General features: G+C 39.5%; 1 protein-coding gene across 4 annotated transcripts in view; it reads left to right on the forward strand.

Annotated features, from left to right (window-relative positions):
* The window catches only part of MAGI3 (membrane associated guanylate kinase, WW and PDZ domain containing 3), a 263,400-nt gene that overhangs the window by 229,777 nt on the left and 7,793 nt on the right, over nt 1-25,830 (forward strand). For all 4 annotated transcript variants that reach the window (XM_055402961.2, XM_055402962.2, XM_055402964.2 and 1 more), the window contains exons 14-19: nt 72-264; nt 3,017-3,205; nt 8,578-8,763; nt 19,335-19,437; nt 20,202-20,328; nt 21,283-21,426. In XM_055402961.2, coding sequence (XP_055258936.2) covers nt 72-264; nt 3,017-3,205; nt 8,578-8,763; nt 19,335-19,437; nt 20,202-20,328; nt 21,283-21,426 — 942 coding nt within the window. The remainder of the gene's footprint in view (nt 1-71; nt 265-3,016; nt 3,206-8,577; nt 8,764-19,334; nt 19,438-20,201; nt 20,329-21,282; nt 21,427-25,830) is intronic.

The following is a 25,830-nucleotide window of genomic DNA, read 5'->3' on the forward strand; positions in this document are numbered from 1 at the left end:
ACTTAGTAGTTAAGAATCTTAGTAAGTCTTAGTAGACTATATAGAGCAACCCACACTTTATATCTTATCAGATATACATTGGAGCCATCATTCCTCTGGGCGCAGCTGAGAAAGATGGTCGGCTCCGTGCAGCTGATGAGCTGATGTGCATTGATGGAATTCCTGTTAAAGGGAAATCACACAAACAAGTCCTAGACCTAATGACAACCGCTGCTCGAAATGGCCACGTGTTATTAACTGTCAGAAGAAAGATCTTCTACGGTGGTATGTGAACCTGTTCTTGCTCTGATAAGTTAAAAAAGAAACAAAGAGATTTAGTCCACTTTTTTTTTTCAGATTATTTTATTATGTTTAATAGTGTATGAGAGGCTGCACTACTCTGCGACGGCCCACACTGTGTCTGTGAAATGTTTCTTTAACTAAATCCACTTAGGTAACTAAAACAATGACAACAACAAAAATAGTGTATGAGATAACTTATTTAGTGTGATCCTTGCATGTGGAAGGCCATGTAAGGTTGAAAGGATTCATAAATACTGCTACTACTATCAAAAAAGAGAAATAAATTTTGGGTCTCTACATTAAGATTATATTAGTATATCAATGAATTTTGCCAGTGTGATGTTGTAGTTAGAATATCAGGTTAAATCTGTTTTCTGAAGAACAAATACAAAGTTGTTTAGTCATACTAAGAGATCCCGTTAACTGAATATCAAACAATTTTGGATCCTGATAAAATTCTAAATATTCAGAGGACAAAATGTTTCTACTTCAGAAGTTTTAGTATGACATTTATTGAGTCTCAGACATGGATTCTTTTACTTACTCTTTGCAACACTATGATGGTAAACACTGTCATTATTCTAGTTACTCACAGAAAGGTTGAGAAACACATAGCTGGTAGGTAGTAGGACCAGGATTGAAACAAATGATTTAATTACAAAGCCTGAGGTCTAAACCATTACACTAAGATATGATAATCTCCTGTATTTTTATGTTCAATAGCTCTGTGAGTATTATGTAGAAATTTTAAAAAGTGAATTCTTGTCACTTAAAAATGTTTTAAAGACAACCCTGTAGCACCACAAGAATGTAAGCTTCATGAAGGTTGGAATTTTCATCCATTTAGTTCTTTCTTTTTTTTTAAATTTTTATTGGAGGCTAATTATTTTATAATATTATATTGGTTGGTTTTGCCATACATTGACATGAATCCGCCCCGGGTGTACATGAGTTCCCCCTCCCGAACTCCCCTCCCACCTCCCTCCTCCCCTTATCCTCCCTCTGGGTCATCCCCGCATACCAGCCCCAAGCATCCTGTAACATGCATTGACCCTGAACTGGCGATTCGTTTCACATATGATAATATACATGTTTCAATGTATATTAGTTATATGCTCCATTTAGTTCTATGCTGCATACCCAGTACCTAGAAGAATGACTACATGGCACAGAGTGGGCAGTCAAAAAATCTGTGACTTGATGAATATTTACGTTACTCTTAAAAATGAGGCCCTGTGTTTTTGCTTGTAGCATCCAAAGTAAAAGCCCACCTCTCTTCATAAATATCAGGCATTCTGAGATGCATGCAGATTCTAACGCTGTTGCTTCCTTTTGGTTGTGCTGGTGTCAGAACATAACTCCGAAGAGGAAACAATGGGATGCTGTACAAATAGAGATTAGCTCCCTCCTGAAAAGCATCACAAAGACGTTTCATAGTAGTTTGATATTATTGGAGACATTTTAGCTAATTCACTCTAACCGTGCATTATATCAAAAAGAACCTTTTTGTTGTTGTTGTTAATTATTGGAAGTTGTTGACACTTTTGTTGAGGTTCAAAAACAAATCCTCAGAATCCCATAGACTTTGATACAAAGAGACCTTATAAATGCATGTTCATCAATAACAGCATGTTGTGGTGGTTGTTTATGATGTTTTGTATTAAATTATGGCACAAAATTTGCCCTTTTTTATAAAATCAGTTATGACTAACTTTTGTCATTTTTTCTCAAATTCTGATGTTACTCTTAAATAGAAGAAAAGGGTGTAGGTTAACTGCCCATTTGCTAGGAATTCCATGTGACCTGATCTGTATCTAGGAGAGTTTGCCATTCATGTGGACAACTTGTTGTATGCCTGAGAACTGCTGATGGTTAATTCATCTCGTATTACCCATCAGAAAACTGCAGTTGTAAAACACATTGTAAAAGATAAATCTGTGTAAGTGGCAAGGTGTTCTCAAGCTATAATGGGAAGTATCTGTGTCCTGATGCAGTGACCTCCCAGATGTCATGAGTGTCAGTCACTGCACTAAATTATTTATTTTTATTAAATGTTTATTTATTTAGCTGCACTGAATCTTAGTTGTGGCATGTAGGATCTAGTCACCTGACCAGGGAGTGAAACCAGGTCCCCTGCATTGGGAGTGTGGAGTCTTAACCACTGGACCGCCAGGATTCAGTATGTGTGTGTGTTGGGGCGGGGGGGTGGGGGTGCGGTGCTCAGTTGTGTCCAGCTCTTTGTGACCCCATGGACTGTAGCCAGCGAGGCTCCTCTGTCCAGGGAATTTTCCAGGCAAGAATATTGGAGGACTGCCAGGGAAGTCCCACTAAATTATATTTAAAGCTATTTTTAAGAGGAAGTTTACTATATTGTTATTCATTATCAACTTTTTAAAAACTTGCTTGTCCACGTTCAAAACCTTGCTGTAATTAAAATAATTTCAAGAAAAAAAATTTTTTACCATCAAATTTCACAGAAGCTTTGAAAAACCTCCTTGAGTGAGATAACATTTTGTAGTTTTCCAACTATGTACTTAATGAGCATTCAAGAAGTCCACTGGATGGGCTGCTGCCTACCTCTGCACTCAGATGGTGTCCAGAGTCACTTGGGCAGAGGCACTGCTTTTCTTTATGTTAGAAGAAAGTGCTCTTGTGAAGAGCTTATCACAAAACACTTTAGTTATCAAAAGTTACGATGTTCCAGAAATACCAAAATTGATCTTGTTTATTACAGAGAAACAACCTGAGGATGACAGCTCTCAAGCCTTCCTTTCAACGCAGAATGGATCTCCCCGCTTGAACCGAGCAGAAGTCCTGGCCAGGCCTGCTCCCCAGGAGCCCTATGATGTTGTCTTGCAACGAAAAGAAAATGAAGGATTTGGATTTGTCATTCTCACTTCCAAGAGCAAGCCACCTCCAGGAGGTAAGGGCCCCTTTGTCCTGGTGTCCTGGTGTCCCTCCCTCTAATTCTAGTTTTCTGAGTCACCCACTGGGGTTCATGAAACTACCTAGGGATCATGTATAAAGTGCCTTTTTTTTTAAACGCTGAATATTTTTATTTTCAGAATTAGGTAATTTGAATCACTCTTCTAGGCTTCTGGTTTATTTATCTATCTCAGAGTCTATAAAATAAATCTTAGTAGCTCAGTTTGCATCCACCGTATATTGTGACAGTATTATCAGGGCTGTGACCTAATTGATGTAGTGAAAGGACAATGCTGAATTTTTTTTTTAATTGTGGAGGTATAGGGGTTTTTGTTTTTTTTCTTCCAGATTGGGAGAAATCATATATACAGAAATAAATGAAATGCTAGAAGCAGTTAAGAAGAAGCAAAATAGAAAAACCTTGACCCAGATGTGTCTTAAATAGTCCTTTCATGTTATTTAATCATAATTGCCTTATTGCAACTATATATTGACCTTAAATGATAAGAGGCAGTCTTACCTTATATGCTTCGTCAAAGGTAAAAGTTCTGTCAAGACCTTGAAAAATTAATCCAAATATCCTGAACCCAATTTAGTAGAATGTCATCTGAGAATGATGAATATGTATATTAATTTCTTCAACAAAGGAGGAATCACATCTTCTATGTCCAGGGCTGTTATGAATCAGCAAATTAAATATTTGCTGTATCTTTATGTTTCTAAGTAATAAGCATCTTTAAATATAAAATACAAATGAATACAAGATGAGAACCAGCAAACTAATATTTATGTGTCATGCTTGTCTGGTAGCTTTATTTTTCCAAGTCAAGTGATGAAAATCTTTGACCACATGAAAATGCACTCTTAGCTTTGCCAGGGGATTTGATTTTATCTTGAGTAGCAAGATCCTTTTAGACTAAATGGTCACTAAAACCTTAGTGAAAAATGAAAACACTTTCAGGGAAGTATTGTGAGCCAAACCAATTTGCAAAAATCTTGCTAAAATCAATGCAAGTGTGTAAAGGAAGAAGATTCTGTGACATGGATGAATTATTACTGTGGTATCAGGTCACTGCTCACTGATACTAGTTTCCATTTTCCAAAAGCCGTTGCTATGGTAATGCTTGGAACTGGAACTGTTACTGATGCTGTGAGAATGATTATGTGGCCTGTGTCAGAAAAATGAGAGAAAGGAGCTGTTAGGTGGACTTTATGTTATATCATTGGAAATCAATATCTAGAAAAACAAATGACCATTTTAGATAATCATATTCTGATTCTAATACCATGCAATAATCCTGGGCTTTCAGATGAACAAAAGTAGTGAAAGATTATTACTCAGCATGATAGATGCTAACCACTTTCCATATTGAGCATATTCCTCCTCCAGCACTACAAAAATTAGGAGAGTCTAGTGTTCACCATAAAACTAGGAGATACAGAGGAATTCAATAAAATATATTACTTAAATAGTTTAACCTGTTTTTATACTTGAAATTTATATTATACTTTAATACATTATCTGTTTTAAATATATCATCTTATTTGTGTAATTATATTTATTTGTTTATATTTAAAATTCAAATCTTTTTATACTTCTTTGTTTAAATTTCTTTTTATAATCTTGATGGTTTTACATACCATAGATGCTGGGTCTCTGTATAACATAGTGTCATTAAGTGCTGGGCTTTATAATCAGACAAACATGGCTTCTAGACCTGCTTATGTCTTTTAATATCTGTCAGATCTTGGGCACATTACTTACCCTCCAAGTGCTCCAGCTTCCCTTGTGAAATGAGGATGTTAACACTTCCTGTCTCATATGTTTGTGAGGATTAAAAGAGATAATGCATATGAAGCCCTTTGCCTGGACCTTCAATAAATGTTGGCTGCTGTTACTTGTTGTAGTTTCTGCCATTGTCATTGCAACTGTCACTGTCTATTGACCTTTTTTTTTTCTCTAAAGAAACGTTAAAAAGTTTATCAATATTTGAGTAATGAGATGGGAAAGAAAGCCCAATTAAAATGTAAGATTGAGGTAACAGCTAATGCGTGACAGGAAATGAGTGTTTGTAGCTCATTAATTATCAGCCTGAATGGTAAATTAGGCTTAGGTTGTCAAATGAATTTTATATAAAGTACTTGAGATTTTCAGTCATGTTACAAAACCAGAATTCGTAATTTCGTGACATGCTAGTTAATAATCTCACAAAATTCTCAGCCCTGCAAACATTCTTCTTGGAACTCCGTTTATCTCATAGCTAGAAGGATCCTGGGGTAAGATTACATGAGGAGCTTTCCCTCAGAGACCAAGCAGTTGCAGTGTGCAGTTCACTGCATAACAGTGACAGATTAGTTTTAAAAAAAGAGTTAGCACAGATGAAAAGGCCAGAAACCTGTCTGTCAGAATAGATCCTTCTTTATGGATCTTGCCTTGGTACAGTTTGGTATTCTGCACAGTGTAGATTGTTGGTTTTTTTCCTTCTACTGCTGCTGAAATGTATTTTCTGCTGACATTTGTCACAGGAAGAGTTCCCACTAGCATCTTTAATACCAGTTATAAAATTTTGTACCATTGACTTCTTCAAAGGTCAGGGATCCAGGCCCAGCATCCTTGTTGTCCTCGACCAGTTTGTGTAGGGTTGCATGAGTGGAGTACTCAACAAACACCTGTGTTGAAGATGGAAAGGACCTGACTAGTTTTTGCATGGCCAGCACTTCAGAGGATTTAACATTCCACTTTTCATACTTTTCAGTTCTGGTTGCAAAGGATTTCTTTTAGAAGGGGACATTTTCAGCTATTGTCCTTTATTTTCCTGAAAAGTAATATTTTAAAAGCACCAAAGTCATCTCAGCCCCGGAACAAGCCAGCCTGTGAGACATATTTAGGCCAAAAATGAATGAAGATGGAGAAATTGACTTCATGCAAATACCTATAGACTTTGTATACCAGCAGTAAGGCAGGACTTCAGATTTTTCCTTAGCCATGTGTACTCTAAGCGTGTGTGCATGCTAAGTCGCTTCAGTCGTGTCTGACTCTTTACGACCCTATGGACTGTAGCCCACCAGACTTCTCTGTCCATGGGATTCTCCAGGCAGGAGTACTGGAGTGGGTTGCCATTTCCTTCTCCAGGGGATCTTCCTGACCCAGAGATAGAACCCGCATCTCTTATGTCTCCTGCACTGGCAGGCGGGTTCTTTACCACTAGTGCCACCTGGTAAGTACTCTAAGCAGTTACGTTGAGAACTTCCCAATTTAAGAATGTTCAGAAGTTATGTTTCTACTGGTCTGTTTATCTTTAACTGTTTTGGTGGTGCTGCTATAAATGCCACGACAATAACAATCTGACTACTTTTATCTCTCCTTACCTCTATGACTAACCCTTCAGGAAATTCTGCACCAAGATTTGCCAATTTCCTTTTGACCACATTACTCACGTGATGAGAAAGGAACAACTGAGGCATCAGAGGTTTTTCTTGTTTGATGCTCTCCCAAATCTGAACAAACCCCTTTCAGTGTGCCAGGGAGTTGAATGATTTTCTTCTTAGGGGATCTGGAGTGAACATTGTTTACAAGTAAATCTCTTCTAAGAAGGAGAGTTACTAAGATATTAATTTAGAAGGTCACCACCGGGCCCCTGTGTGATTCTCCATGTATTTCTGATGTGCTGCCTGTTGTCCTAGCTGGGCGTCAGCTCACGTCTCCTGGCACAGGACACAGCCCGTGCTGCTTGTGCTGTGCTTAGTCCTGTCCAACTCTTTGAGACCCCACGGACTGTAGCCCTCCAGGCTCCTCTGTCCGTTGGATTCTCCAGGCAAGAATACTAGAGCGGGTTGCCATGCCCTCCTGCAGGGGATCTTCCCAACCCAGGGATCAAACCTAAGTCCGTGGTGCTAGCGGTAAAGAATCTGCCTGCCAATCAATGCAGGAGATGCAGGAGACGCAGTTTCAATCCCTGGGTCTGGAAGATACCCTGAAGGAGGAAAATGGCAGTCCACTCCAGTGTCCTTGCCTGAAAATGTCCGTGGACAAGATGAGCCTGGAGGGCTACAGCCTATGGGGTCGCAAAGAGTCGGACATGACTGAGCGACTAAGCACAACAATGAGGAAAATGGTGTTGAGTGCTTGATATAATTCAGAGCTAAAAGGCACTTGCTTCCTCATTGACTTCCTCTTTTTTAAGGTATAATCTCCCATTGCATATCCTAGAAGAGCCAAGGAATGGCACTTACTGTCCATGGGGCATAAATCATGGCCAAGAATAACTTCCAGTCCAAATGAAATTCTATTAAAATGGCCCTAACATACACCTAGATATAATTCAGAAATACTAGTAAGGAGCCCATTTTGCTATAGAAATTAAACATAATCACAGTGCCATTTAAAAATATTAAATTATCCTTATTGATGATAATCCACATTTAGCAGGAGCCCAAGTGCCAGATAAATGTAGGCAAAGAAATTCTAGAGAGCATGGAAGGAACACTTGTTTCTTAATATGAATGCCCCTTATTAAATGGTGAAAGGTATTTTCACAAGATTTCCTGAACGTCTGAGAACTCATTTTAAGGCATAATAACAGTGAAGAGTCTTAATAGTTACTCTCAGAAAGCCTTCAGCATTAAACTAGAGATATAATAGAATTGCACAGAGTGTCTTTCCAGATGTCTTAGAGCAGCTTTGTGCTTTCAGGGTAGGATTTTATTCATAAACCAAATAATCTTAACGTTAAACACTTAATGTTTTAATTCCACTCAGCTTTTCTAATTAAAAAAATCTAGAGGCACAAATAAGAGGAATAAATTTTGTTCTAGAAGTAAGTATGATTCATTTTAATGATCAGTCTTTTCACTGTAACTGGATTTATGACCATTCTGAGTCCTGAACTTGATTTTGAACTGCATTTATTTACAAGATTTCTTGTGGGAGTAAATGCCCCTTCAACTGAACCAAAGATGATCTCATTGTAGCAGTTTCTAAAATACCCAAAAGCATGTTGCAGCCTAAACAGCCAATGACAGACAAGAAACATGAGATATTTTCATAAATATCACTGAGGTCAGTAGCCTTTAAATGGGATGATTAGGATGACAATATAAAATTTGGAAAAGGTTTCTGGTAAGTGGAGAAAAGCAAAGAGGTTTATATGCCATGATTGCAGCTGTGTAAAGAGTATCTGCATGTTGACAAAGAATGGAAGATAATATGCAGATAGTTGCATTTGGACAGGATGATCACTTGTGGTTTTTCTGATATATCTTTGAAGGATTTTCTTTGTTATTAGGTTGAATTTTTGATGCTGATGATAAATCCAATACTAAGAGATATGTTAAATAATTGAAAAACCTGGGAACTTTTTTTCTTCATAGTTATTCCTCATAAAATTGGCCGAGTCATAGAAGGAAGTCCAGCTGATCGCTGTGGAAAGCTGAAAGTTGGAGATCATATCTCTGCAGTGAATGGGCAGCCCATTGTTGAGTTGTCCCATGATAACATTGTTCAGCTGATCAAGGATGCTGGTGTCACTGTCACACTAACGGTCATTGCTGAAGAAGGTAAGGAACTGTTACACCTGCCTTCCCCAAACTGATCTGAGGGACATAGAGCCTGCAGAAGTACCAGAGCCACTGCAGTGATAGAACCATTTATACGTGCTGGAATCTCATTTTTTGCCTTTTCCATTTAATGAATTTAAAAGACAGTTTATTATAAAGTTGTCAGTAGCTCAAGAAAAATAATCCAGCTAGCGAGTGGTGGCCATTTATTTACATGCTGGAGGAGCAAGCACCCAGAGTGAAAGACATGGGCAGTACTTTTCAGATCTTATTTTTTTAAAATAATGTCTTAAGTCTCTGCTTGAGTGAGAGAAAATCCTCTAAAGAGTTCAAAGAAAGTCACTGTTGATAGCAAACCTTTCGTGTCAGGCCCATGTCATAGTGTGCCTTGCCTTGCAGGCAGGGTTTCATTTTGGAAGCTGCTTTATAAATAATGCAGGATCAGGAATATGTAGGAATGGCCGGTAAATAGGGCATAAGACACACTTAATGTCTTGCCTTGCTATAAGGCTGACTTTGATCATTAAGTATTTGTAATTATGGAACCATTTTGATTAGCAACCAGTTCATGTTCTTTATTTATGAATTACAAGGTAACCATTACATAATGCATAATTGTTTTTCCTAATTTTGTAAAACTAACAAGAGGCCAAAAGCAACAAACTTATGAAGTCAGTCTTTCATGTTAAAATTCCTTATACTGTAATGCGTGTTCATGTCCCACGCCATCCCTCCCGCCAGCAGTGATCCTCTAAGCTATCAGTTTTCAGGTTTTTAAATTCTTGATTCTTCTTTCTTTTCCCTTCCTCCTGCACCACTAACATACATTTGTCTCTAAAGTGTTACATTAATCTCCCTTCTGTCTGGGATTCTGTAGGGGATTTCTCTGTGGACAAGAGTTTGCCTGGCTGCTCTGGAAGCAGTTTGCCTGGAAGCTCCAGTGCTTCCCCACTCTCTGCACAAAAAGCATTTCATGATTCTGCTCCCAGCCTGCCTTTTAAATTTTCCTCCCGGTTCTTCCCAAATCCTCTCTGTCTTTTTGCTAAATCCTCTTTTCTTTTTGCTGAACTCTGTGGCATGTGGGATCTTAATGCCTGGCCAGGGATCAAACCCACACCGCTTGCAGTGGAAGTGCAGTTTCAACCTTAACCACTGGGCTGTCAGGGGAAGTCCCCGAATCCTCTTTTGAACTGGGCCTCATTAGTCTCTGGGTACATGGGTTTTCCCCATCCCCCATTGCATTCCTTTTTTCTGCAATTCGTTGAGTGCTCTTCCTACATCACTACATCCCAAATAAAAGGGTCTGCTCTTTGAAGACAAAGAAAATATTACCAGTGGGCTGTGATACTTGCCGTCTCCCTCATTGCAGGTGGATTCCTTACCAGCTGAGCCACCAGGGAAGCCCTGATACTTGATCAGTACTCAGTAAATATTTTTTGAAAGAAGTAATGAGTAAATGGATGAATGAGCAAAATTAAGGATATTTTCAGTTCCAAGCCAATACCTAGTAGAGGCAAGATACACCCAATAGAAGAAGTAAGGCTTTTGACTGACAGAGTTCACTGACACCCATTAGCTAGTTGGCAGGCCTTAAACATGTCACTTAACATTTCTAACCTTCGGTTTTTTTTTCTCTATGCAATGGGAATAATATCTATTTCAAGATCACTGTGAAGATTAAAGGTGAAAATATACATAATCTGCATAAATACCCTAAGGGGCTCATCCAGTTCCTCATTCTGGTCTCCCCTAAGTCTCACTGCCTGCGGAAATAATAGTGTTTAGGAAACACTTACTATGTAGCAGATATTGTCCTGAGTACCTTACGTCTGCTGACTCTTAATCCTCACACTAATGCTAGGTCAGCACTATTAATTTCCTATTCTATGGATGAGAGAGCGAGCCACAGAGCCGTTAGAGAACTTGTCCATGGTCATAAAACTAGTGACGGAACAAGTATTTGAATCAGGCATTCTCTCCAGAATCTGTGCTCGTAACTGCTATGCTTTCCCCTTGTAATCACAGGATCTAAAATAAACCTCTCTTTATCTGCCCCAGTCTTCCTCTCTTCCCTTTCTCAGCTTTACTTTTCTTCATTGTACTTATCTCAACCTGAGGTTATTGAACTATGAGTTTACTTCTTTATTGTCATCTCCCCTACTAGAATGTAGTCATAAGATTTGTGAAGTGAGAGATTTTGTCGTGGTGGTGGTGGTTTAGTCACTAACTCTTACAAAACAGAAAGAGACTCACAGACAGAATATGGACTTATGGCCGTCACATCCAACTCTTTGCCACACTATGGACTGTAACCCTGCAATTTTCACTGTCCATGGGATTTTTCAGGTGAGAATACTGGAATGGGCTGCCATTCCCCTCTCCAGGGGTTCTTTCCAACCCAGGGATCAAAACTGGGCAGATTCTTTTACCGCTGGACCAACAGGGAAGTTCAGTTCAGTTTTTTTTTTTTTTAGTTCAGTCGCTCAGATTTGTCTGACTCTTTGCAACCCCATGAACCGCAGCACTCCAGGCCTCCCTGTCCATCACCAACTCCCGGAGTCCAGCCAAACCCATGTCCATTGTGTCGGTGATGCCATCCAACCATCTCATCCTCCGTTGTCCCCTTCTCCTCCTGCCCTCAATCTTTCCCAATATCAGGGTCTTTTCAAATGAGTCAGCTCTCTGCATGAGGTGGCCAAAGTATTGGAGTTTCACCTTCAACATCAGTCCTTCCAATGAACACCTAGTACCCATCTCCTTTAGGATGGACTGGTTGGATCTCCTTGCAGTCCGAGGGACTCTCAAGCATCTTCTCCAACACCACAGTTCAAAAGCATCAATTCTTCTGTGATCAGCTTTCTTTATAGTCTCACATCCATACATGACCACTGGAAAAACCATAGCCTTGACTAGATGGACCTTTGTTGACAAAGTAACATCTCTGCTTTTTAATATGCTATCTAGGTTGGTCATAACTTTCCTTCCAAGGAGTAAGCATCTTTTAATTTCATGGCTACAATCACCATCTGCAGTGATTTTGGAGCCCAGAAAAAGACACCAGGGAAGACCCAGAGATTTTATCATAGCTGGTGCTAAATCCCAAGAGCCAGAAATGTGTTAGCCACATAGTTCATGCTCAATAAAAATTTTTGAATGAAGCTTATTGTTAATAAGAGTTTGGTAAGATTTATCTTAGTTTCTTTACCATGATCTCTATAGCCTGCTTTTTTAGCCTTAAATTTGTTCTGTGACCCACAAAGAAAAACAGGTCTCAGTGCCACAGGAAATGACATTTCAGAGTTGTTCTGAGAATGATGTATGTAGTACATTTATATCACCATGCTTGGCATGCAATAGTGATAGATACTGCTAGAAGCAGTGGAACCAGCAGTAGTATAGATCAGTATTTCTCAAACCTCATATAGAAGCATCAGTGTTTTTTTTTCCAGTTCATCATAGACCAGCATTTTTGTAAAATATAATAAAAAAGTAAATAATTAGAATGAGAAAATTGTTGTCAGTTTGTTACAGATTTTTCTAAATTTTTACTCTGTCAGTACACATCTTATTGCTGACTAACAGACCACACTTCAAGTAGCCCTGAGATAGAGAAAAAAGTGGTCTTTCTACTGCTGAATGATATTAGTATTTTTTTTTTCAAAATTACCCTTTATTTTGATGGTGTTTTCTCTAAAAGGTTGTCCAAAATTACTCGGTCATTTTTCTTTCTTTTAAAAATTAATTTTGGAATTCCCTGGCAGTGCATTGGTTAGGACTCTGTACTTGCAGTGCTGTGGGCGTGTGTTCAATGCCTGGTGAAGAACTAAGATCTCACAAGCCTCTGGATATGGTAAAAAAAAAAAAAAAAAAGATTAACTTTGACACTCTGGTCCAGATACTTCTAAACCTGTGCCTGTGTACTGGGAAATCTTAAGACTTCTTATGTAATGCCAGTCAAAATTTAGGAAAATTAGAAGGGTGGAGATCCATGCTTTAAGGTGTATTTCAAATGTAGGTGTCAGTTCAATTCAGTCGCTCAGTCATGTCCGACTCTCTGCGACCCCATGAGTTGCAGCACACCAGGCCTCCCTGTCCATCACCAACTCCTGGAGTTCACACAAACTCATGTCCATCGAGTCAGTGATGCCATCCAGCCATCTCATCCTCTGTCGTCCTCTTCTCCTCCTGCCCCCAATCCCTCCCAGCATCAGAGTCTTTTCCAATGAGTCAACTCTTCGCATGAGGTGGCCAAAGTATTGGAGTTTCAGCATCACTCCTTCCAATGAACACCCAGGACTGATCTCCTTTAGAATGGACTGGTTGGATCTCCTTGCAGTCCAAGGGACTCTCAAGAGTCTTCTCCAACACCATAGTTCAAAAGCATCAATTCTTTGGTGCTCAGCTTTCTTCAGAGTCCAACTCTCACATCCATACATGACCTCTGGAAAAACCATAGCCTTGACTAGACAGACCTTTGTTGACAAAGTAATGTCTCTGCTTTTTAATATGGTGTCCAAGTTGGTCATAACGTTCCTTCCAAGGAGTAAGCGTCTAGCTTCTTAAAATATACAATCACGTTTGACATGTAAAATCACTTTTCAGTGATTACACCTTATTCCATTATTCTCTGTAAGTTTTACTAAACTATGGGAACATTCAGAATCTCTTAATTACTTTTCTAGGTAAAGAAATAGAAAGTGTCCCTTCTGTCCATAAAATCCCGTTCATGGAGTTTGTAAGCAGTCCAAGTTTCTCTTTGTATTCCATATAAAGTCTATTAACTTCACTAAAGAGTCAGATGCATATTTATAGCTCACCAGCTGTTCTTAGAAATCACACATTCAGATCAATACCTCAGAGCTTTGTAGCTTCCCATGTGTTACTGCTCCCCGACTCTCCATAACCATTCACCATAAATTGATAAAAGACAACTACCTGGAAAAATGGAACTTGTTTCCTTCATCTTCCTCAAGCAGGATACATTATTGTTATATAATCCTAAGGAATGTAGAAGGAAAAAAAAAGTTTGTCCTTTCTTCCTCCTTGAGAACTCCAGACCCCTCTCTCGTGGGGTCCCCTAGACTTCTTATCAACCTGCCTAGGAAATGACTCTCTCAGAAACATAATTCATGTACTATAAAATTCATTATTTTGAAGTATAAGTCAGTGGTTTTTAGTATTTTCATAAGGTTGTGCAAACATCACCACCAATTCCAGAACATTTTATCACCCTTTTTAAGAAACCACTACTTCTTTCTCTAAGGATTTGCTAGACATTTCATGTAAATGGAATTATATACTATGTGACCTTTTGTGTCTGGCTTCTTTCACTTAGCAAAATGTTTTCATGGTTCATCTGTGTTGTAGCATGTCTGTTTTGGGCTTCCCTATGGTTCAGACAGTAAAGACTCTGCCTGCAGTGCAGGAGACACAGGTTCAGTCCCTGGAACAGGAAGATCCCCTGGAGAGGGAAATGGCTACCCACTCCAATATTCTTGCCTGGAGAATTCCATGGACAGAGTAGCCTGACAGGCTAAAGTCCATGGGGCTGCAAAGAGTTGGACATGAGTGAGTGACTAACATACACACTTATGTCCTTTTTATGACTAAAGAATAACATCTCATTATGTGTATATACATTTTGCTTATTTATTCATTATTTGATAGACACGGGTTTTTCTCTACTGTGAAAAACGCTGCTATGAACGATGGTGTACAGGTTTTTGTACAGATATATGCTTTCATTTTTCTTGAGTACATACCTAGGTGTAGAATTGTTAGGTCATATAGTAACTCATGCTTCGCTTTTTGAGGAACTACCAAACTGTTTTCCCCAACACCTGCATTGTTTTATAATCCCACCAGTGATGTATGAAGCTTCCAGTTTCTCCACATCCTCACCATTTTCTTTTGTGTGTGTGTGTAAGCCATTCTAGTGAGTGTGAAGTAGTAGTAGTAGTTTTGATTTGTATTTCCCTGGTGACTAATGAGATTGTCTTTTCATATGCTGTTGGTCACTTGCATATCTTTCTTCAGAGAAATATCTATTCAAATCCTTTGCTCACTTTTAATTGGGTTGTCTCTTTTATTGTTGAATTATAAGGCTTATATTCTGATTTTAGACCCTTATCAGATATACTGTTTGCGAGTCTTTTCTCCCATTTTGTGGCTTTTCACTTTCTTGATATTGTATTCTGATGCACAGAAGTTTAATATTGATGTAGTCTAAATTCATTGATCTTTGCTTTGGTTGCTTGTTCTTTTGTTATCAGAGCATTATGTGCCTTCAGGATTTATCCAAGTTGCTGGGTAAACATATTGATTGCTTTTAACTACTTGACCATTTTCTGTACTGTATATTTACCACTCAGTACTTGTCTACTCCCCAATCCACATTGTTTCCGACTCCACATTATCACAAAATATCCTCATATACTTTCATATATGTATTTTATAAAACTGTGTAAGAATTTATTGAAGTGAAATTGATCAAAGAAATTGCTTACTTTGACCAGGTACTGTACTATCAGATTTTCTTCTGTAATTGCTGCAGCATTCACGTATCCACCAACAGAACACTGAGGATTCCTTATCTTCACATCTCCTCCCCCAATACTTGGCCTTATCCAGCTTTCAAGTTGGCTAGGGTACAGTATGGAGAGTGTTACTTCATTGGTAGATAATTTGCATTTCTCTGCTTACCCATGAATTCGAGCATCTGTTTTTCTTCTTGTGAACTGCCTCTTCAGAACCTTTACTCGTTTTTCTTGTGGAGCTGCTGTCTTTTTCTTGTTGGCATTTAGAGATTCCTTATGAGTTAGATAGGCATTAGCCAAATTTAGTTTTAGAAAGTACAAATACCTTTTCCTGTCATCTGTATGTTAACTTTAACTATGGCTCCCTTTATTATACAGATTCTTAATTTAGATGTCACCAAATTAGTCAATTTTTACTTCATGGCTTATACTTTTGAAGTTTTGCTTAAAATAAGTTATTGCTCCCTACCCCATATCACAGAGACTTTCTCTTAATTATCATCTATTAGATTTCTAATTTTGCATTTAGGTTTTTAATCCATCTGGAGCCTAACTTTATATATAGTTTTAGGAGGGATCCAGTTTTATTTTTTATTCTTAGAGTGAGCCAGTTTTTCTAGTGCTAGCTATTAGACAGTAGTACTTCCTCATTGATTTGTGGAGCTATCTATTCTGTATATTAGCTTCCTCTTTAAACGTGCTCTCTATCCTATTCTGCTGGTTTATTATTATCTCTATGTATATAATATATATATAATTTTTAAGAATCTGTGTGTATATATACACACATACATATAAGACCCTCTCAAAAGGTTCTTCTGTACACACACACACACACACATATACATAAGAACCTTGTCTCATAAGGTTCTTATTTATTCTTGGTAAAATGATGGCCAATATATTATAATGTTTGTTGCTATAGTTTTAACTGTGGAATTGTGTGTTTATCCACCTGGGAAGCCCTATGATAATACACTTCCTCTTAAGTAGGCACATGAGGAGACTCTAGAAAAAGTTTAATTCTCATTGAGGTAAAGATGTACTTAACCAATTGCTTTACTATTTGAAGAATTTTCAGATAAAATTCAGAGGAAAATAGGCCTGTTTGATACAGTGGAATAAATATTTGAGAAGTAGACTATCTTTTATATGTAAATTGGGGATATTATATAGGATGGTTTGAAGGATTAAAAATTAAAAGAAATACTGATAGAAAGTCTATTTAACCTTGAAGAGGATAGCAAAAAACATGTAACTGTAAGAATAAGCATCAATTTGTGGTGCTTTTTGCCTAGCAGTGACATCTCTTATCCTTAGGAGAAGGTAGAGGAAAATTTGAAATTTATCAGCTTATTTATACTGTCCTGCTCTGAAGTTATATACTCATTCCTCTAGCCAAGATAGTGAAGCCAAAAAAATTATCTAAGTTGGGCTAATTAATACAAAGGTACAGGTATCTTCCAGTCATCTCGTTGATAGATGTAATATTTCCCAGCAGATTCTATTGCCTTGATAGTAGCCATGAATTTACAATGACAGAATTCAACTCTACAATGAGTACTCAAGTTTAGAGACAGGTGACTAGAAATTGACATACCCAGTAAACAAAAGGTGAAAGGACTTCTGGACTTTTTAATGGGCACAGGGATGTGAATGAGGGGTGACTCCTGCAGTCGAGGAGTCCGCAGTCTAGCAGGGGAGACAGGTATTTGACTCAACTCTGACTAATGTGGTAACTGCTGTGAAAAGTGGGCATAGGGAGCCAGGTAAGATTTCACAGAGGACATGACATTTTTGAACAGGAGATGAACTGGGAAGCCAGGAGTGCCAGGTGACAGATTTGGATAGTACCTTAGAAGCAATAAAAAGTTGCCATACGTTCCTAAGCAAGGCCGTGGCATGTTTCGGTGTCTGTGCCGGGACTGGAGTCCAGGAGGCGGAATAAAGATGAGACTGGGAGTTAAGGAGGCCAGTGTAAGTAATTTGTTAAGGTAATTAGGGAAATTAAATACATGATAGTGAATAAACGCACAGCAGACAAGTTTCCAGGGCACACCCCTGCCAAAAATTAAAAGAATTCATGTTCCACTCTCCCTTCCTGGATCATTTCACTTTACAGAGGAAAGACAACACTCTGGATGAGTTCTGCAAAGTTGGGCCTCCACCTATACATCTGGTACATGGTGTTGAAACCCATGTAGACACACAAGCCCAGCGGGCAGAGTCAGAGTATCAGAAACCCTCCGGGGCTGCCACAGCTTAGTCAGATACCATCACTGTCCTCCCACCACTGTTTATACTCTGGCCTGTGTTTTCAGAGTGCTTTCATTTACAAGAAGTTCTTAAATAAGAATAAATTATTTATCTATGTTTTTAGTCCCAAGAACTTTGAAGAGAAACAACTTAATCCAAGCCATAAAAGAGCAATGCACTTAGTGACCCTGAAGTCCCAGTTTTCTCATTAGAAATTGCTTCCTAACCATTCTATTCCTTGTCTTTCACATCAGCCTTTCTCTGTTTTCATTATATTCTGAGATTCAGATTTTATCAGTTTCTACATATTCTAACCTAAAAATGGCCCCTACATGGGACATTTTTGCTGAAGTTAGGTCAGTATTTCAGAGTGTACATCTTGAGAGAAATATAGCCCCAAATGAGAAATATAGCCCAAATCATTTTGATGATTATGATGATAGTCATAATGATCATTTTAATAGAAGCATTTTTATAGTAATATGATATACCAGGCACTGTTCTAGCATATAGTAACTTAATAACCCTATGAGGTAGCTGTAATTCCTGTTTATAGATAAGATGATTAGAATCACAGAGAAGTTATGTGTTCAAGAGCACACAGCTAGCAAATAATGGGATCTGGCTAAAATCCCATCAGTCTTGCTCTAAAGTTCATGGTCTTAATCATTAATCTGTGTTCTCCCTCTTTTAAAAATTAATTGTTACTTTTGACTGCACTGGGTCTTCATTGTGTTGTACAGGCTTTTTCTAGTTGCTGCAAGCAGGGGCTACTCTTTAGTTGCGGTGCCTGGGCTTCTCATTGCTGTGGCTTCTCTTGTGGAAGAGCACAGGCTTCTGGGTGCACAGGCTTCAGTAGTGTGTTACAAGGGGCTCAGCTGCCCCGCGGCATGTAGAATCTTCTCGGACCAGGGATCAAACCCTTGTTCCCTGCAGTGGGAGGTGGATTCTTACCCACTGTGCCACCAAGGAAGTCTTTTTCTCTCTGATACTTTAAATATCCTATGAATTGAAATTTTGGTGCGATAAAACATTAGAAAGTTTCAGCTTTAAAAGTGCAAGCAGAACAATCTGAAGAGTGTCTTTTAACTATCATCTCCCATGAATTGGCATCTAATTCAAGATGCAAGCAGTTACTCAGTTATGAAATCTGTCAAGGAACAACAGGAGTTCTGGAGCTGTTGAGGATGATACAGAAACAAATGTTTCTTTTTTTCATTTCATTTGTGCTCTGAGAAAACAGAATCAGTAAAATCTTTATAAACATTTGTCAACACTCAGGATGATTTTCTAAGTTTGTCTCTGACACTAGAGTCAGGTGAAATGACTACTGCTGTATTGAAGGTGCAGGTTAAGGATATGTGTGCAGTTTCCAGACTGGCCTCTGTGTTCCAGCATTCTTAAGACCTGTCTGTCACTTAGGGCAGTTTACCAGTTATGAGCAGTGAGCCTCAGAAACCCATAAATAGGTTACAAGACAGTTCCTGGAGCTCCATCCTCTTAATAATAACGGAGTGTGTTCACTTCTGTTTTCATGTTGGGTGGAAAGGCGACCAAAACAATGGTGAAAGAGGGAAAGCAGGTGCAGTAAGAATGATTCCTGTTTTCTCCAAACATAAACATTCATCAGAAGCCACAGGGGAAAAGACAGTAACATTTCAGTTGCAGACAACAGTCCCTACCATTGGGAACTTGTTATTGTCTCACTTTCACAGATCTTCTCAGCCTCCACATTTTTATGTACAAATTCTTATTTCTCTCATTTTTGCCTTTGAACAGAGCATCTTGGTCCACCATCAGGAACAAACTCCGCCAGGCAAAGCCCAGCCCTGCAGCACAGGCCTGTGGGACAGTCACAGGCCAACCACATACCTGGGGACAGGTAGGGCTGCTCTTCTCAGGTTTTGGGTTTTTTTTCTCCTTGTCTCCCCAGCTTTTCATTACCTGCCCACCCACACCCATCTCCACACAGTTATGCAGAAGCCAGCCAGTAAGGTCAAGATGAAACCTCCATCCTCCAATCCCTCTGTCCCTTCCTCCCTCTTCCCAGCTTTGGCCCAGAGTGCAGGGTAACCATCCATTCTCCTGACAAGTGGGGATTAGAATGATGTGACAGTAGCCCCTACTCTGCTGCCCTTGGTCCTTACAGTTTTGGAAGAGAAGCCTAGACCCACATGGATTACCGTCTTCTGGGACTTACCTGAGCAGTACTTGTGCATTATTTTTTTCCTCTTTTGTTGAAAATATTAGCCATGAAACAAAAACTAAATTTCCAGAAATTCAGCATCTTCACGGGCATTGGTGCTGCAGGAGAGCCATTTTTCACTGTGACAAGGTCAGCTTATCTGCCCTCCGGTTCAGTGACTTGAGTGCAGTTTTCCTTGATGTAAACTGTGCTAAGACACCCTTACAACAAAACAAAAAAACCCAGCATGGAGATGCTGAGAGACTAGAAGCCATGCTACAGTTAATGGCCAGTTTTTGCCTGGCATCTTTCTGCTTCAGACAGTCTGTCTTTATAGCAGTTTGTCAGAGGTAGAATGGTCAGGTTCAGCTTTTAAAGGAAAATAAATTGATCTACCTTTACGTTTAGGCTGTTTTTCTTTTTCTCAGTTCTAAGAATGACTTGATTTCTCTCTCCTGTAGAAGTGCCACAGAAGGTGAAATTGGAAAAGACATCTCCATTTCCTACAGACACTCGTGGTCTGACCACAAGCACCTTGCACAACCTGACACCGCGACGATTTCAGTCGTAGGCGGTCGGCACAATCAGGTAAAAGAGATTTCCCCCCAGATGCAGACTGGTCTTTTCTGTTGCTGAGTCACTGACACTGATGAATTTTAATTGAAGATCAGTCCAGATGAATTTGTTCCCAAATTTGATCATTCCTAAGGACCTACTTTGTTTTTGGCATTCTGTTGGTGTCCATGAGAGAAAGGAAAGGGAGAAAGAGAAGTTTACCTTCTACTGGAGAAACTTGAACCCTTAGTTAAGTACTGAGAAATAGCAGTGTTTTAGCTAATCAAAGTAGGATTGGGGGTTTTTTGTTGTTTTCTTTTTTCAGGGAAATTAGTCAAAATCTACTTAAAGGAAACACTTCACAAGATTCTGTTTTCTGTTCTGTTGTATATTGACCAACTAGTAGAGAAAACATGTAACCTTCAAATTTATTTAGGCTGTATTTACAGAAATCAAGTAGCCCTTCAAACAGTTTACATCCCTTCTTTATAATACAGAAATGCATATTGATATCATATGGTATCACTTATATGTGGAATCAAAAAATAGATACAAATGAACTTATTTTCAAAGCAAAAATAGACCCGCAGACATAGAAAACAAACTTACGACTGATTACCAAAGGGGATAGTGGGGCAGAGAGTGAAGGATAAATTTGGAGTTTAAGGTAACTCATACATGCTATTACATATAAAATAGGTAAATAGGGACCTACTGTATAGCATAGGGAATTATACTCAATAACCTACAATGGAAAGGAACATGAAAAAGAACAGTTTTATATGTATGTGTGTGTATGCATAACTGAATCACTTTACTGTATACTTGAAACTAACAACATCATAAAATAACTATGCTTCAATTTTTTTAAATAAAAGTGCATATTCAGAGTATAAATCATTTCTTCCAGCCATAAAAGTAGTCCTTCTTCAAACTGTAAATAAAGCAGTCCATGCAGACATGTTTTTCTTACACTTTTCTCTCTAGGGCCTCGGTTGTTACCCAGTGGAGCTGGAGCGGGGCCCCCGGGGCTTTGGATTCAGCCTCAGGGGTGGGAAGGAGTACAACATGGGGCTGTTCATCCTTCGTCTTGCCGAGGATGGTCCTGCCATCAAAGACGGCAGAATTCACGTGAGTAGGCTTCTGTCTGCAACCCTTTCCCAGTCTGGCAGTTTCCAGACTGGAAACTTCTGAAAATAGTTGATTAAAAGGAATGCAGAAACCTCCTGAATCTATGAAGCAAGTCTTTCCATCACTAAAACCTGAAAGGCAGATGCTTGTCGTGATTTCATTTCCTCTTTGCAGGGTGCTCTTCTCTACTGCAGTTAGGCTGGTTGCACCGGCTTGACTTTGGTAAGAAAAAATCAATTTTACTTACATAGTCAACATTCAAGGGCAAAGGGATTAAAAAATAAAGTATACTTTCATCCTGGGAAAGCCAGGATGAAAAAGAATCATCTACTTCTTCCAAGAAACAAGAGTCCCAGGATTTTTTCTTTCTCTCTTAGCTACTTCTAGATGTAGCCAAAAATTGACGAGCATGACTCTTCTGACCTTTATCATCATTTGTAGGACTCTCTGAAACACTGTACTTTTGTTCATGACATTTCAGGAAGGATTGTTTAATGGATCTGCAAAAAGATACTTTCCTTCCTTCTCCAGTTATTACTTAGAGGAATCTTACATAGAAGATATTTACTGGCCTCAATTTTTAAAGAAATAGTTAATTCACTGGTATTCAGATAGGTTATAAGTAAACATTTTAAAATCTGGACAACCTTCCTCCTATCTATCCCCTCATTCATCCTTACACACCCAGAGACTGATTTTATCAGTGTATTGCTCTAGAGGGGAACTTGTGTTAAAAGCCTTCTGTGACTTCAAGAGAGCTTTGGACTTCCTCCTTCTACTACCGGTAGGCATCAGGAAAAGAGGAATTTTTCTTTTCTGTCTCCTTTTTCTTTTTTAAACTAAGTAAGCCAAAGAGGAGAGTGAAAAGGTTGGCTTGAAGCTCAACATTCAGAAAACAAAGATCATGGCATCTGGTCCCATCACTTCATGGGAAATAGATGGAAAAACAGTGGAAACAGTGTCAGACTTTATTTTTTTGGGCTCCAAAATCACTGCAGATGCTGATTGCAGCCATGAAATTAAAAGACGCTTACTCCTTGGAAGGAAAGTTATGACCAACCTTGATAATATATTAAAAAGCAGAGACATTACTTTGCCAACCAAGGTCCGTCTAGTCAAGGCTATGGTCTTTCCCGTGGTCATGTATGGATGTGAGAGTTGGACTGTGAAGAAAGCTGATCGCCGAAGAATTGATGCTTTTGAACTGTGGTGTTGGAGAAGACTCTTGAGAGTCCCTTGTACCACAAGGAGATCCAACCAGTCCATTCTAAGGGAGATGGATCCTGGGTGTTCATTGGAAGGACTGGATGCTGAGGCTGAAACTGCAATACTTTGGCCACCTCATGCGACGAGTTGACTCACTGGAAAAGACTCTGATGCTGGGAAAGGTTGGGGGCGGGAGGAGAAGGGGACGACCGAGAATGAGATGGCTGGATGGTATCACCGACTCTGTGGACATGAGTTTGAGTGAACTCAGGGAGTTGGTGATGGATAGGGAGGCCTGGCGTGCTGTGATTCATGGGGTCGCAGAGAGTCGGATACGACTGAGCGACTGAACTGAACTGAACTGAACTGAAGCCAAAGAGTCGGACATGACTGAGCGACTGAACTGAACTGAATGGACCTGAAGCTAATTAGAAAGGCAAATGACCCTCCCTCGCAGATTATTAGATGGTATATTCTAATAACAATCAGAAAAGTCTTCTGGGTGGTTGCAGTGTTCCATTATCCATATCGCTGCTCCACTCCCAGGGCTCATTCTGTAAACATGTATTAAGTGTTTGCTTTACCCAAGAATTTATATATGCTACTCAGTGAGTTAGGAGAAAGAGTAATCCCCAAAACAAGATACCATCCTTTCTCTAAAGGACTAGACTTTTTTAAGTTCAAAGAAAGCTGAGTACAAGTAGAGAAAATTTCATAGAATAGGTGGCATTGGACAGTTTGAGAGGATTTTAATAGGGAGAGAGTAAGAAAACATTCCAGGCTGAAGAAATGCGCAAAAGGAAGTACATGTCATATACAGCGGACTGCAAGTGGTCAAGTTCACCTATTTAGGAAATACACAGGGGAGCAGAAGAAAATGAGAATATGAAAGTAGAATCAGTCACCGATATGTAGGTCCAAGACACCAGAAAGTCACAGAAGTTTTTAACACAAGAGTTCCTTTCAGAGCAATACACCGATAAAATCAGTCTCTGGGGGAGTCCGAAGGATGAGGGGATAGCTTAGCTAAGTTTAGGCGTCCAGTGGTGGTGGTGGGAGTGTAGCTTGGATGGTAATACTGCGTTGGCCAGAATGTTCTGGTTTTTCCATAACATCTCGCAGAAAAACCCAAGCAAACTTTTTGGCTGACCCAATACTTTGGATGGAGGTTAAATGATGCTTGTGGGATCAACTGTTAATGAAGAAAAGACCAGTTTAGATGACTGACAGGTACATGAGTGAAGGATGAAGGAAAAGAAAGAGTAAAGGATGGCTTAGAGGCTTCGCCCTGTCTGTACTGTAGAAAGGGTTTGGCGAAGACTGATAGCGTACTAAGCTGTAGTCATGTTGAAGGACCAGCCGGTTAAGCAGGGGTAAATATTTACCTGGCAATTAGGACAAGAGGTAAAGTCCCAGGTTGTCATTTCCCAGACAGAAGTGACGACTGACGCCTTTTCCATGGGTGAGCTCACTAAAGGAGAGGATTTGGAGAGTTGTGGGCTGGGGCAGGACTCTGTATAAGGCCTGTAATTAGTGAACTGGAGAAGGTAGAAAAGACGAGGAGAGTGAGAATGCAGAGCAGCAGCAGAGCTGGAGGGTGTTGACGGCAATGAGAGGGCTGATGGCCAGTCTTGGCGTGGCCAAAGCTGAGCTGCTGGCTCTCTCCGCAGTTCACTTTCTTCTGTGTGTTAGTCACTCAGTCGTGTCTGACTCTTTGCAACTCTGTGGACATAGCCCACCAGGCCCTTCTGTCCATGGAATTCTCCAGGCAAGAATACTGGAGTGGGTTACCATTGCCTTCTTCGGGGATCTTTCTGACCCAGGAATCAAACCTGGGTCTCCTGCACTGCAGGCGGATGCTTTACCATCCTAGCTACTAGGGAAGCTCTAGTATCTCACTTTCTTATACAGTTTAATAAAGTGGGGAGAATAAGGGTTTGGAAATCAGGCAGGACAAGGATCAAACACTAGTTCTGCCACCTTACAGCTGTGCATAGTTGGATAACATCTCTGAACCTCAGTTTTTTAACCTGCAAAGTGTAGATCTACATGTGAAATACATGGCTCAGGCAAACTTCCTTAAAGTGTAAGTAACAGCAGTTTGAGGCACTGTTTATGGGGATGGCATGTTTTTTCTGGTTTTCTTCATCCTTTTTCTCAACTCCCTGCCTTTGTAAAAATAAGCATTTAGTTGTTTAAATCTGGAGTGTTTTTTTTTTTTTTTAAAAAAAAAAAAAACAAACCTCCCATTGTATCAGTTCAGTTCAGTCGCTCAGTCGTGTCCGACTCTTTGCGACCCCATGAATCACAGCACGCCAGACCTCTCTGTCCATCACTAACTCCCGGAGTTCACTCAGACTCATGTCCATCGAGTTGGTGATGCCATCCAGCCATCTCATTCTGTTGTCCCCTTCTCCTCCCGCCAATCCTTCCCAGCATCAGAGTCTTTTCCAGTGAGTATTATATCACAATCCAATTAAGCCAAAAACTAGGATATAATTGAAATATTGGTTTCAACCCTCAGATACACCAATCTCACTAAATAAAAGGCAAGCAAGGAGGCCTTCAAGGATTCAAAGTCTACTTCTACAACATGTTGTTCTTTATAATGAACAGAGGCTTTAGAATTCTGTGATTAAATCAGCTTTAATATAAAAAGCTCTGAAATTTGAAAACGAAAACAAGCTATTACTGCTATGCCTGGGTTTATTCTGAACTCTAATAAGTCAGCTTTGCAGAGAACTATTTTTCTGGCTACTAAATTATCAAAATCTTGACTTGGTATAAGGATCACGGGAGCCTTGTTGTAAAGAACAACTTACTTGGGTGACCACTTCCCCAAAGGATGTGCGTTTACCTCCAGCTGACACTGGCCCATGGAGCCACCTGGACATCCTGCCTGCCTTCCCTTCTGGCCTCTCTCCTCTTCCCCTGCATCTTTTCTGTTAGGCTGACACTGCTTTGTATCCTGTACCTATTATTCCAGTATCTTCAGCACCTGAGGCAGTGCCTTGAACATTGATAGTAGATGTGCCAGACATATTTGTTGAAAGAATTGAGTGTACAGTTTGTATTTCTAGATAATGAGAGAATTTAATATTTAACTCCCAGAACTTATCACTGGGTAGACAGGACTTACACTGTTTGCTTGTTCCTTCATAAAGTTTAATAGTGTAATTCCTTAAAACAAGAAAATGT

This window comes from Moschus berezovskii, chromosome 4 (assembly GCF_049115385.1).
Source record: "Moschus berezovskii isolate FMDL1 chromosome 4, NW_MosBer_1.0, whole genome shotgun sequence".
Taxonomy (NCBI): Eukaryota; Metazoa; Chordata; class Mammalia; order Artiodactyla; family Moschidae; genus Moschus; species Moschus berezovskii.